The following is a 12,996-nucleotide window of genomic DNA, read 5'->3' on the forward strand; positions in this document are numbered from 1 at the left end:
ATAATAAAATTAAAAGAAAAAGAAGGAAAAGAAAGATAGAAAGGGCAGGGAAAAAAAATAAAAAAATAAATAAAAGAGTGAGATGAGTAAACAGAATGCTAATAATGGTTTGATAAAATTTGCTATCTCATGGGAGTGCCCACACTTGTTTTCCTTTCCTATAAAGATACTATAGATCAACAAATCAGGTGGGGCTAATCCAGACATTCCAATCCAGTTTTCTTACTTGAGAAAAGAAGAATTTCCGGTTTAGTTTCTGCTTTACCTTTGTGCCACTGGAGGTTATATTCAACATGCTTAGCTGGAGGTTGCAGATTTAGCAATGATGTGCTCCCTTCAGGGTGGGGAATGGCTGAAAATGAGGAAGAAAATTTCCATTGGGAAACAATGAAGAGAAATTAAAAGAAATAAAGTAAGTGGTCTTGCTTTCATTTCAGTTGTAAGTGTAAATGCTTGTTTTTGAAGCTGCCAGCTTAACTTTGTTGATGATTATTGAAACTGGGTATTACCATGTATAATATTAAAGGAAGTACACACTAATAATGAGCCTTTAAAGGCAACCCCTCTCCAAAGAAATGGCTTCTAGTATCATCACTATCGTAATAATGTACATGTATATCCATTTCAGTGATATCCTTTCTGTCTGTGGATCACTCTTACATATAACCTCCTGCAGGTTAATTCAGATTCAAAACAACGCTGTCTCTATTTGGAAAGGAAGTGTTGGACACTTACATAACCAATCTTCCATAAGAAAGGAATAAATATGAAAACAATTTCCATGTATTTTGAAACTCTATTTTATTTTTATAAATTTAGGATATGTTTGGAAATACGGTAGCTATCTTTCTGCAGTGAATAGCTTCTGCTTACTTTGAATTCTGTTTAATATAACAAGTCCCATGGCTTGTACATAGTTATTATGATAATCTCTGGTAGTTCCTTTCATAGCTGGAAAGTAGACTTTGTGATTAATCTAACTGATATATAACCGAGATCCGAGGGCACTTAATCACACAGAATTTCACAAGGCTCCTACATATTCAGGCATTCAAAAACCAAATAGATTCCAAAATATTCAGCCAGCCAGGAACCTCAAACCATTATGCAGGAAATGCTGGCAATTAGAGCTATTGTTGTATCTTAATCAGCATTTGGTTATTCAGTTCAGTAGTTGGATTCATTTGATATGTAACATCCATTTGATGCTCACAGTTCACAGTTTGAGCTCTACAACAGTCTGAACTGTCTCTTTTATACATAGCAAACAATGCAATTATAATTTCATTGATTGCACCACTGTAGGAGCAACTTTTCAATTATCTCATGCAACATAATTTCTATGTTCTAAAAGAACAGCTTGTCTTGGGACACACCAAATGAAAGTGAACTGATTTTATTGCGCCCTGGTTTAGATGATAATATAAGCTGTGTGCTGATCTCTTGGCTGTATCCTACGTCTTTGGAAGGAACTGATATATCTTTACCAATAGCTCATTGATAGTGATTGATTTCACAGCATCAGAAATCAGAAAGAATAAATGCAGGAGATTAACACATGTATTACTCATTTTTGTATAAAATATCAAATGCATACCTGACAGGAGTTAAATATCTAAAACATCCTAAACAACATTATTTGCATATTTTGCATCCTAAAACCACACACCAAGAAGGGTTTAAGGAATTTATAACCCTCTAACTGCTGTACTAATGCTCAGGCTGGCTGGGTGCTGTAGTTTCTACTGGTAGTAAGCCTAGGAATAGTCTAGTTTTTTCTCTTAAACTCCACTGCAGACTACTGCTGTTTGTATTGATTTGTAATATATAATAACTTACTTATTCAAACTTTTTATTTATTTATTACTATTTTTATTTGTTATGAAATTTGTTTGTCATCCATTTTGTGTCCCAACAACTCTGGGTGGCATACAACATAAAAACATTGACATCCTCAATTATAATGTAACAAATCAGATGAAAATCATGAACACAAGATGGCAAAGGAGGGAGCTAGGTACACCTGGGAGAGAGGTGGGATTATATTTTAATTAGTCAACCACCACCTGTATGAAGCTCCCCCATTGGAAAGAGCCAGGTCTTAAAGCACCTATAAAACATCAGGAGGGTGGGAACCAATCTCATCTCAGAAGGTAGGATGTTCCAGAAAACAGGAGCCATAGCAGTGAAGTCTTTTCCCTGGATCCCTGGATTTTATTTAACACCCTCCCCCCTCAAAAAAAAAACACCCCTCCTTCCAGAAGCGAATACTTAAAGACCGCAGAGTAGGGAGAATGGAATTCCTTCTTAAATGTGCTTGGCATAGTGTATATTGCATATGGATGGCTTTCTGGCTTTATAATTTCCTTAATTGCATTTTTATTTTCATCTTGTTTTATTTACCTTGTATGACACCTAGAATCATTTCGGACTTGGCCAGTGCTGGAATTAAATGGAGGGAGGAGGGAGGGAGGAAAAAAATGAAAGAAAGAAAGCAATGTGAAATTTGCCAAAGGGGCAAAAGGTAAAGACGTGTTATTTTAAATTCCAGGATTGGTGAGAACATAACTCAAACATCCTTCTATTTATCTATACCCTTCTTCCTTATTGGTACAAGTTCTGCCACATTGCTTGTGTGTAGGTAAACTTTAAACCAGTATGATAATGCAAGACAATACAAAAGGGAGGTGGCATACAGCAGGTTCTGACCAATTCTGGAGAACCACTAGCGAAATTTTGAATAGTTCGGAGAACTGGCAAATCCCACTTCTGACTGGAGATTTTACAGTATCCCTCCCCTGCCACACCCACAAGCCATGGCCACAGAACCGGTAGTAAAAACATTTGAATCCCACCACTGGAGGGAACCATAAAAACAAGAGCAGAGGGAATGTCTCAATGAGATGTAATGGTTTAGAAACTGAACTATTAAGAATGATTAAGGAAAGATCTAGACACAATGATCCCCAGTACCTGTTAAGATTTAGGCAATTAAATCATAAGTGTGGACAGGAAGAATATTAAAACAATGTATGCCTGTGGTTAAGTGAAAGTCAATCTTAGCAGGGATCCATCTCTTCAGTGGTGGAGGAAAAAAATCTTGTAATGCTGACACGTATTAGTATAGTTGCGGTGGCACAATGGTTAGAATGCAGTACTGCAGGCTACTTCTGCTGACTGCCAGCTGCCTGCAATTTGGCAGTTTGAATCTCACCAGGCTCAAGGTTGACTCAGCCTTCCATTCTTCTGAGGTGGGTAAAATGAGGACCCAGCTTATTAGGGGCAATATGCTGACTCTGTAAACAGCTTAGAGAGAGTTGCAAAAGCATTGTGAAGTGGTTTATAAGTCTAAGTGCTATTGCTAAGTGCTATAACAATGGAAAAAGAGGGACAAAAATCGAAGGAGCATGAAGGAAGAAAATAGAGTACAAAAAAGGTGAAATGAAAAGACACTTTCCTTCTTAGAGTTACAGTACTATCCAATTACAGAATCAAATAGGTAAAATATAGAGGAGTTTATTTTAGAGAACCTCCATCCTCCCAGGGCTGATCATGCGGTCAGTAGGTATGGTACCCTACCTGAGCAATTATAGCAGGTCTCTGAATATGTACTGGCCAAAAGAGAAAGTAAGCAGCTGAATCAGCACGGAGTGCAGGCTTATCAGTACACTGATGATACTCAATTTATATCTCTTTCCACCTATTCTGGTGAAGCTGTTAAGGTTCTGTCCTAGTGCGTCGAGGGTTTGGTAGGCGGGGTTTAACCCTGCCAAGATTGAATGGCAGTGGATCTTAGAAGTGGAGACTTTCCGTTCTTAACTCTGAGTGAGGTTTCACTGCCTTGCTTGGGCTCCATCTACAATTTGGGAATCTTCCTGAATTCATTACTCGTGTATGAGGGGTGGCAGTTGTAATAAGGGGGCTTTGCACAATTTTGTCTTGCGTGCCTTATGCCTTAGTCATTTCTCGTTTGAATTATTGCAATGTGTTTTATGTGGGACTGCCCTTGAACACTTCCAGGAAGCTATAATCGGTGCAGAGTATGGTGGTACGGGTAGTTATTGTTAAAGTTTGAGCAATGAGAGGCTGAACCAGAGCATGAGTGCAACAGTACTTTATTTACAAATAAAGGGCTGACCGTGCTTGCCAAGCTTGGAACTGGCTCGCAGCAATCAGCAGCCAGTTGGACCCCAGCCTGCTTTTATAGCTGGCTGCTGGGAGAACTGACCAATGGGAATGGGGAAATAACGCCCACACAAGTGAGTGGACCTGAGTGAGAACTCCTTGAGTCCTCAGGACATAACACCCTTCCCCCAGATGCGAACACGCATAGTCCTTGAGGTAGATGGGGGTTTGTGTTGGCGCCCGGAGCGGCGCAACTCGGGAACATTGTCTGACTGTTCGGCATCAGTCTGTGACGGTTGAGCTGGCATAGCGTCACCAACACTCTCTGGACTGGCATCCTCGGAAACCACCGGGTTGGTTTCTGGAGTCAAACTCTCGTGGGTTGGATCCGGTTGATCAACTCTCTGGGCGCTGTTGTCCGGGTTTGGGCTGACCGGAACGACCGCTGGCGCAGACTGGTCACTGGGTGCGATGTGGCTGGGTGGCGGATGGGACGGTTCCCCTTCGACTGGAGACTCTGGATCCTTGTTTGCGAGGTTGCTGAGGCGCCTTCTGAGTTGGTCTATGTGTCTCCTCCAGACGCGACCATCCTCCAGCCTGACTCTATATGATCTCGGCCCGGTGACGGCGATGACTTCGCCCGAATCCAAAGTGGGTCCCCAGCGAAATTCCTGGCGAATATCGGCTCCTGTAACATAAAATGTCTAACCCCGAAGTGGAAGCGAGGGAGAGTCAGGGCAGTATTGTGGGTGCAGTCTATCCAATACAGTCCTCAGGCATCGCCCATCAGAAGTTCCGCTGGGGACTTATTGGTGACTGCACAGGGGGTTGAGTGCTGGCTCATCAGGAACCGTGAGAGTTTGTGGTGCCAGTCATCTCTGCCAAACCTAGCGAGGGCCTCTTTAGTGGTCCTGACGGCCCTTTCAGCCAACCCATTACTCGCAGGGTGGAATGGGGCTGTTAAAATGTGGCGAATGCCTAGGTTGGCTGCAAAACGGCTGAATTCTACTGATGCGAACTGTGGGCCATTATCGGAGACCAAGGAGTCGGGTAGTCCATGGGTAACGAACAGGCGCGTTAACACGTTGGTGATTGCTAGTGTGGTTGTCGTGGATAGCTGCGCCACGTCTATCCACTTGGAATAAGCGTCCACGACCACTAGGAACATCTTTCCATGCACGGGGCCGCCAGATCGATATGGATTCTAGACCAGGGCGCTGGCGCTCTCCCATCTGGTAGGGGTGGCGATGGGGGAGCAGGACGGGATTCCTGGCAAATGCTGCAGGAACTTACCCAATTGACAATGTCCTCGTCTAGACCCGCCACCATACGTAGCTGCGTGCCAACGCCTTCATTCTCACAATGCCGGGTGTCCTCGTGCAACGCCTCCAGGACTCGGTACGCAGCGAGGTCGGAATGATCACTCGAGTGCCCCACAGTAGACAACCCTGCAAACTGGACAGCTCCTGCATGCGAGTCTTAAAGGGTGCGAATTTGTTATCAACATTGCCTCCCGGCCACCCCTCCTCACCCAGTCGAGCACCTGGGCGAGCGTTTGGTCTGCCTTGGTTTTGGCGGCGATGTCAAGGGCGGTGATGGGCAGGTCCAACTGGGTGATTTCAAAAATGGCATTGACAGGAGCTGGGTCTTCAGCCGGAGCGGTAAGGGGCAGCGACTGAGTGCAGCGTGGTGATAGAGTTTTGCCCGGGCGGTGGATAAGTTTGTATGAGTAGGCCGCTAGAAAAAGCGTCCACCGTGTCATCCGAGGGGAGAGGACTTGAGGTGTCTGTTTGTCACCGGCCAGTAGGCCCAGGAGGGGTTTATGGTCGGTGACCAGTTCAAGAAGTGGCCAAAAGGAATTCGTGAAACTTTTTCACGGCTGCAACAGCTGCTAGGGCTTCCTTGTCTATTTGGCTGTAATTTCGCTCCGTGGCCGAGAGCGTCCTGGAGAAAAAGGCGATGGGGGCCTCGGCGCCATTGGCGAGTCGGTGACTAAGGACCGCCCCAATTCCAAAAGGGGATGCGTCTGCTGCCAGTACTAAAGGAAGGTTGGGGTCGAATTGGATGAGCACTGCCTCTGACGTAAGTAGTGATTTGACGGCGTTAAACGCCTGGTCTTCTTTGTGCCCCCAGTGCCACGGTGACTTTTTGTCTAGTAATCTGTGTAGGGGTTCGGCTACTGAGGCTTTATGGGGCAAGAAGGATGCATAAAAGTTTAGGAGTCCCAAGAAAGCTTGTAGCTCCGTTTTGGAGGTTGGTGTGGGAGCTTCGTGGATCGCCCTGACCTTGGACTCCAGGGGGTGAATGCCAGAGGCGTCAATTTTATAACCCAGAAAGTCCACCTGTCTAGTGGCAATGGCGCATTTTTCTTTTTTTAACTTGAGGCCATGCTGTCTGAACCTCTCTAACACTGCTCGCACTCTCTGGAAGAGTTGGGGTCTGTCCCTGGCCAAGACCAAGATGTCGTCGAAGTAGGGTACTACACCAGGAGGCCCTGTAAAATCCGCCCATGAGGGATTGAAAAATGCCCGGGCAACACTTACGCCAAATTGGAGACGCTTGCATCGGAAGGCACCCCTGTGAGTGACGATGGTCTGAAGTTCCGCTGTTTGGTTATCAACAGGGAACTGTTGATATGCTTGAGACATGTCCAATTTAGCAAAAATACTGCCCGGTTCGAATGTATGCAATAAATGCTGAATGACGGGCACGGGATAGGCGCTAACTTGTAAATATTTATTGATTGTTGTCTTGTAGTCCGAGCAAATTCTCAGGCTACCATCTTTTTTAGGGGTGTGACAATGGGCGTCTCCCACTTGGCGAAATCTGTTGGCTCAATGACCCCTTGTTTTAGTAGTTTATCCAATTCAGCGTCTAGTTTTGGTCGAATAGCAAATGGAACTCTACGTGGTTTTAATCTGATTGGGGCTGCCTGGGGGTCAATGGTGAACGAGATGGGGGTTCCATTATAACACCCAGCTCCTCGCTGAACACATCTGCGTAGTCAGCGAATAAGGAGTCAGTGTCTGAGGTTGAGACAGCATGGACTCCTGTTAACCCTAGGCCGAGGTGGGGAAACCAATCGAGCCCCAATAAGGTGGGTAGGTTGCCGTTAACTACCACTAGAGGTAGGTGGCCTTTAAAAGCTCTAAAACTGACAAAGAACTTGCCTCTGCCGATCACGGGAATGGCCTTCCCTGGTAGTCCTTCAGACCGAACTGGCATCTCTGAAGCCGGGTAGTAGATAGGCTGGGGTGGAGTCTCTTGAGGGTGTTCCACGAGATTATTGAGAGCGCTGACCCTGTGTCAACCTCCATGTGGCACGGTTTACCTTCTAGGGAAACGGAGAGAGAAATTTTACTAACAGAGTGGCAAGTCGCCTGGCAAGGCGGTGCGTGCGACAGTTTAATACTTGCCTCTGTGGTCCCGAGTGCGAGGACGGGGTCTTTGTGCAGCGCTTTGGGGGCTTGGCAGACTCTCGCAATGTGCCCCCTCTTATGGCAGTTGTTGCAAACGGCTCCTTTAAACTTGCAGGTGGCCCTTTGATGTGATCCCCACAGGCTAGGCACAGGGTGATGTGCTTGGGTGGACCGGTGTATTCTTGTTTGGCCCCTACCTGCGACCGTCTGTCATTGGTGAGGCGATGGACATCGTTCTCATCGTTGTGGCCTTCCTCCGCTTCCACCTCTTCGGAATGGACTGGGAACGCTGCTAGCTTGGCGCTTGGGCCCTGAATTTCGGCGGCTGAGTTCGTAGCTAGCTCAGCTGCTAGGGCCTCCTCTACCGCTTGCGTGAGGTTGAGGTCTTTCTTAGCTAGCAGTCGCCTCTGTAGGTTGAGATCCTTGACCCCACAAACCAATTGATCGAGGAGCATGTCCTCTAGGTATGTTCCAAACCCGCAGTGCAGGGCTGCTGTTCTGAGGGCGGCCATATATTGGTTGATGGTCTCCTTACTTGATTGCTTCCTCATTCGGAACGTGAACCTCCTGGCGATTTGTGAAGGTCTGGGAGCGTAGTGGTTTGTGAGGATCTCAAGCAACTCGGACCACGGAACGTTTTTAATTCTCTCGGCGCCACGAGTGCTGCAGCGGTATCGTAAACGGTGGCTCCGCAGTAGATTAGAAATAGGATTTTTCCGATGCTCTCCTGCATCCGACAGGCCGACCGCATCGATGTAATGATTGAAACGGTTCTTATACGATTCCCACTTCTCTTCGTCTGGTTTAAACGCCGGGAATACTGGATTGGAACTCATGGTGCTGAAACGGCTGGGCTACCTGCGGAGAAATCTCTCTGGGACTACGAACGCCTCGTGAGTTACAAGTGATATCAGCTCTGGAGAGGTTTTTTGCTACCCTCTCTTTCTCTCTCTCTGGTTACCACGTTGGCTGCTAGCCGTTGGAGGTGTCTTGATTCGCGCCAAAAAAAAGTGGGCGTTAGTGACTCTCTACAGCGCTGTGCTGTGATTCCTACTGGCCCGAAATTCAAATGACACCCGTTTGAATTTCGCCAAATGCAGAGCGCTGCGGCTCGCAGCGCTTCACTTTCCCCGTAGCGAGGCTAACAAGCGGCTACAGATGCTTCTAACTATTTGACTCAGACCGCTTTCTCTGGCTGCGTATCTGCGTTTGCTCTTTTTGATCGCTCGTTTCGCTAGCTGACCGCTCTCTCTGGCTGCGGATCAGCGTTTCCCTGTTGCCAACCGATCGCTCTCTGGGCTGTAGATCGGTGGCTAGGTGACTCAGCGGTTGCAAGGTGCTTCTGGTAGCCATCCCACCCTCGCGCCAGTGTTAAGTTTGAGCAATGAGAGGCTGAACCAGAGCATGAGTGCAACAGTACTTTATTTACAAATAAAGGGCTGACCGTGCTTGCCAAGCTTGGAACTGGCTCGCAGCAATCAGCAGCCAGTTGGACCCCGCAGCCTGCTTTTATAGCTGGCTGCTGGGGAGAACTGACCAATGGGAATGGGGGAAATAACGCCCACACAAGTGAGTGGACCTGAGTGAGAACTCCTTGAGTCCTCAGGACATAACAGTTATGGTTGCTTTTCTCTATGCGCACGTGACACCAATACCCTGCAAGCTGTATTGGCTCTCAGTTGGCTTCTGGGTGCAGTTCAAGGTGTGATTACAATATGGCATAGGACCAGATTGTTTTGGGAACTGCCCTATCCTACTATATCTCCCCCCCTCATTCACTCTGAAGAGCCTGTTCTGAGTACCTTCATTAGAATCCTGTGGGATCCAGGAGGCACATCTTCCAGTGTCAGCCTTCTTTCTGACTTAATGAAATGCTCAACCCTGCTGGCTTTTAGGAAGACTGTCAAGGCCTGGCTCTTTCCTCAGGCATTTGGGTCATGACATGTTACAGTCCCAATAGTGTTATTTCACTTTGGATTGGCATTTAATTGTCTTTTTGTTCTATTATTGCTTGTAGGTTGTGTACCATGGTTTTATGTTCTTTTCATTAGGCTTTATTTGATGCCTGTTTGTAGGTTGCCCCGAGGAAACTTGGTCGATTAGTTGGCCACGTTTTTCACAAACAAAGTCTCTCTGTGGGCAGCTTATAAAAAGACAATAAAAATGTTAAAATCCCATTAATAGTAAAGACAAAACACTAAAAACAAATCCAGTAAAGCTGAAATATAGACAATCTTGGGATACTTGTTTCATTGCACCAAAAAGAGCTAATTAAGCATTGATGCCAATGGATGATGTAGGAATGCAGAACAATACGCTCTTATTAGGTAACCCTATAAATTCAATGGCCCTATGTTGCATAGTGGTTTTATGCATCATTGAAAATACCTTACACTGAAACTCTTTGATTGCGGGAAAGACACCACCAAGCATATACATGCAAGGGCTTCTATGTTCTCAGCAAGTTGCAATTTTTAGGCCATCTTCCATGGCCACCCATGGAGTCCATGATCCCTGGGAAGGCCTTCTGGCATTATGAGCAGGACTTGGAGGAGAAGAACCTGTCTTTATTCTGTATAATGTAACAATTAAATTAATTAAAATAATAAGAATTAATGGTATTAATTAGTGAGGGATGTTTATGCAATACTCACCATCTATTTTAACAATTATTTTACATCTTTTATCTCCTGGAAAAATAGCTGAGCTTTCTTATTAGGGAATGCTCTGAGAAAAATAATAATTCTTATGTAGCTGGGGAATAGGACTTGCCATTTCCAGCACTGTTCCTTGATTAAATCCAGGTACATTAACACACAACACAAGTGGGTGCCATTTAGAAGCCAAGGTAAATCAGTGATGCGGCTACCATCCTGATCTTATGTGGCCCTTGGGTTGCCAGGGAGGAGTTTAATCTTCACATCTGCCTGAATTATAAATTTGTTAACCTTCATAATAGGACCATTGCCAGAAGGAAGCACATTGGATCCTTGAAGCAAATCCCACACATTCCTTATGCATTTGGTTAAATCACATTCACAAGAATAAGCATTTCTTAGAAAAGTATTCTGCATGTACAGTATATCCACATGCATTTCCAGATTTGAAAACTGCATTTTCTACACTGTGGAAACATGAGAAAAGTTGGGCGCTGAATGGTAGAGCATCTCTTCTGCATGCAAGAGATGCCAATTCAAGCCTGGTATTGCCACTAGGGATGAAAAACCTCCTGTTTAAACAATTGAAGAGAGGCTAATAGACAGAAAAGCCAATTCTGGGTTAGAAGAGCTGTCAGTTGAGCCTTGTATAAGGAACTGACTCTACAGAAAAGAGCAGAAAGTCATACATCTATCAAGGGATGATCCTATTTTTTAAAATAAATTTTATTAGATATAAACATTAAAAAAACCAGTGAACATGGTATTTCTTCTTTGACATACTTTTTTGTCCAATTTTTTAACAGTTAAAAATACAAAAAAAGTCAATACATTTATATACATAAATACATTTTTGTGTATCATTTTTCCAATTATCTTTATATTCCTTTTAAACACTTCTCCACATTTTAAATCTATGAACATCCTTTCATGTCCCTCCATTTATGAAATTTGTTCCATATTTTATAATATTCTAGTTCCTCTTGCTCCTTCAATTCAAGTGTAAGTGTATCTAGTTCGGTGCATTGTAATATTTTCCCAATCAAGGCATCTTCGCTTGGAATCTCTCTTGCCTTCCAATTCTGGGTTAGAAGGGCTGCCAGTTGAGCCTTGTATAAGGAACTGACTCTACAGCAAAGAGCAGAAGGGCATGCACCTATCAAGCGATGGTCCTATTAATACCATAAATTATATTCTGGATGCTCAGAGGAGCCATTGCCTTGCATTAGTTTAGAATCTGACTGGCTAGTGCTAATGCAGATACTGGGGCATAATTTAAATTCGGGTTATATGAAAGATGATAGTCATCTACATGGTGATGTTGGAACATAATCAACCTCTTGTAAATAATTATATTGTTCCTTTTCTCCAGCTCACCTTTCCTGGGCCATGGCTTCTAGAGCATCATCTGGCACCACTGTTGCTCCCAGAGGCTCCAGTAACCTCACCACAAGTGCTGTGCTAACCACTGCCCAGCCCAGCTTCATTGAAGGCCTTATAAACAAAATTCCATGTGAGTCAATTCAAGGCATGATGCAACGAACAGTTCATTCAAGGATCTTATTATGCGTAGCTCAGCTGAGAAGTTCTGGAAGGCCCAACTCATACCTAAGTTGGATTTCTTTGCAACAAGTGATTGGAGGCTTCTTCTTCTTCTTCTTCTTCTTCTTCTTCTTCTTCTTCTTCTTCTTCTTCTTCTTCTTCTTCTTCTTCTTCTTCTTCTTCTTCTTCTTCTTCTTCTCCTTCTCCTTCTCCTTCTCCTTCTCCTTCTCCTCCTTCTCATTATCATAATTATTATTGTAGTTGTTATTGTCATTATTGTCATTATTATCGTCATTATTGTTATCATCATTACTGTTGTTATTATCATTATCATTATTATCATCATTATTATCATTGTTATTGTTGTTGTTGTTGTTTTCTTTCATCCATTCAGTCATGTCTGGATCTTGGAGACTTCCTGGACATGTCCCTGCAGTTTTCTTGACAAAGTTTTTCAGAAGTGATTTGCTATTGTCTCCTTCCTAGGTCTGAGAAAGAGTGACTAGTCCAAGGTCACTCAGCCAGCTTCATGCCCAAGGCAGGATTAGAATTCACACTCTCCCAGTTTCTAGTCTGATGCCTTAACAGCTATACCAGATACATTTACTAAAAAACATTTACTAAAAATGCATTACTAAAAATACATTTGACTAAAAATACATTTACTAAAAAAAAGGATGACCATGAAATAAATAAATATATATATATATATATATTCCTAGAAACTACTCATAGAAATTTCCCTACCATAAGAATCCTGGCCAATAAGTGGGTGCAGAATGTGTGTGTGCACTCATTAAAAACCATCTTCTAGAAAAATAAGGCCCCATTGTCAAATTGATAAAAATTACCTAAAATATACATATTCCATTTCTAAATTTAATCCTTTCTCCCAAATCTGGACATACCATTTTTTTCACACGTATGCGAACTGCTCAAACACACAAGCACATGCCTGTTCCTTTTCTTTCCTTTTTTTACCCAGCAGAAACAGCCACAAAGCACAGGGGTTACATGGAGAAGGACAGGTTCAGTGGTGGGATTCAATCTTTTTTTTTACTACCGGTTCTGTGGGCGTGGCTTGGTGGGCATGGCAGGGGAAGCTACTGTAAAATCTTGTCGGTTCTCCGAACTACTCAAAATTTCTGCTATCGGTTCTCCAGAACTGGTCAGAACCTGCTGAATACCACCTCTGGACAGGTTATAGGGAATATATAGCTGCCCTGAGATGTGAAAGGAGGGATGGAAAGATG

At 44.0% G+C, this 12,996-nt stretch overlaps 1 protein-coding gene across 1 annotated transcript in view; it reads left to right on the forward strand.

Annotated features, from left to right (window-relative positions):
- Positions 1–263: 263 nt before the first annotated feature.
- SYT8 (synaptotagmin 8) overlaps positions 264–12,996 on the forward strand; it is a 35,887-nt gene continuing 23,154 nt past the window's right edge. The window contains exons 1-2 of the mRNA XM_087919938.1: positions 264–412; positions 11,574–11,714. Of these exons, the coding sequence (XP_087776064.1) occupies positions 11,591–11,714 (124 nt within the window). The 5' untranslated portion in view covers positions 264–412; positions 11,574–11,590. The remainder of the gene's footprint in view (positions 413–11,573; positions 11,715–12,996) is intronic.

This window comes from Pseudonaja textilis, chromosome 1, assembly GCF_049901715.1.
Source record: "Pseudonaja textilis isolate UNSWEBS1 chromosome 1, rPseTex1.2, whole genome shotgun sequence".
Classification (NCBI taxonomy): domain Eukaryota; kingdom Metazoa; phylum Chordata; class Lepidosauria; order Squamata; family Elapidae; genus Pseudonaja; species Pseudonaja textilis.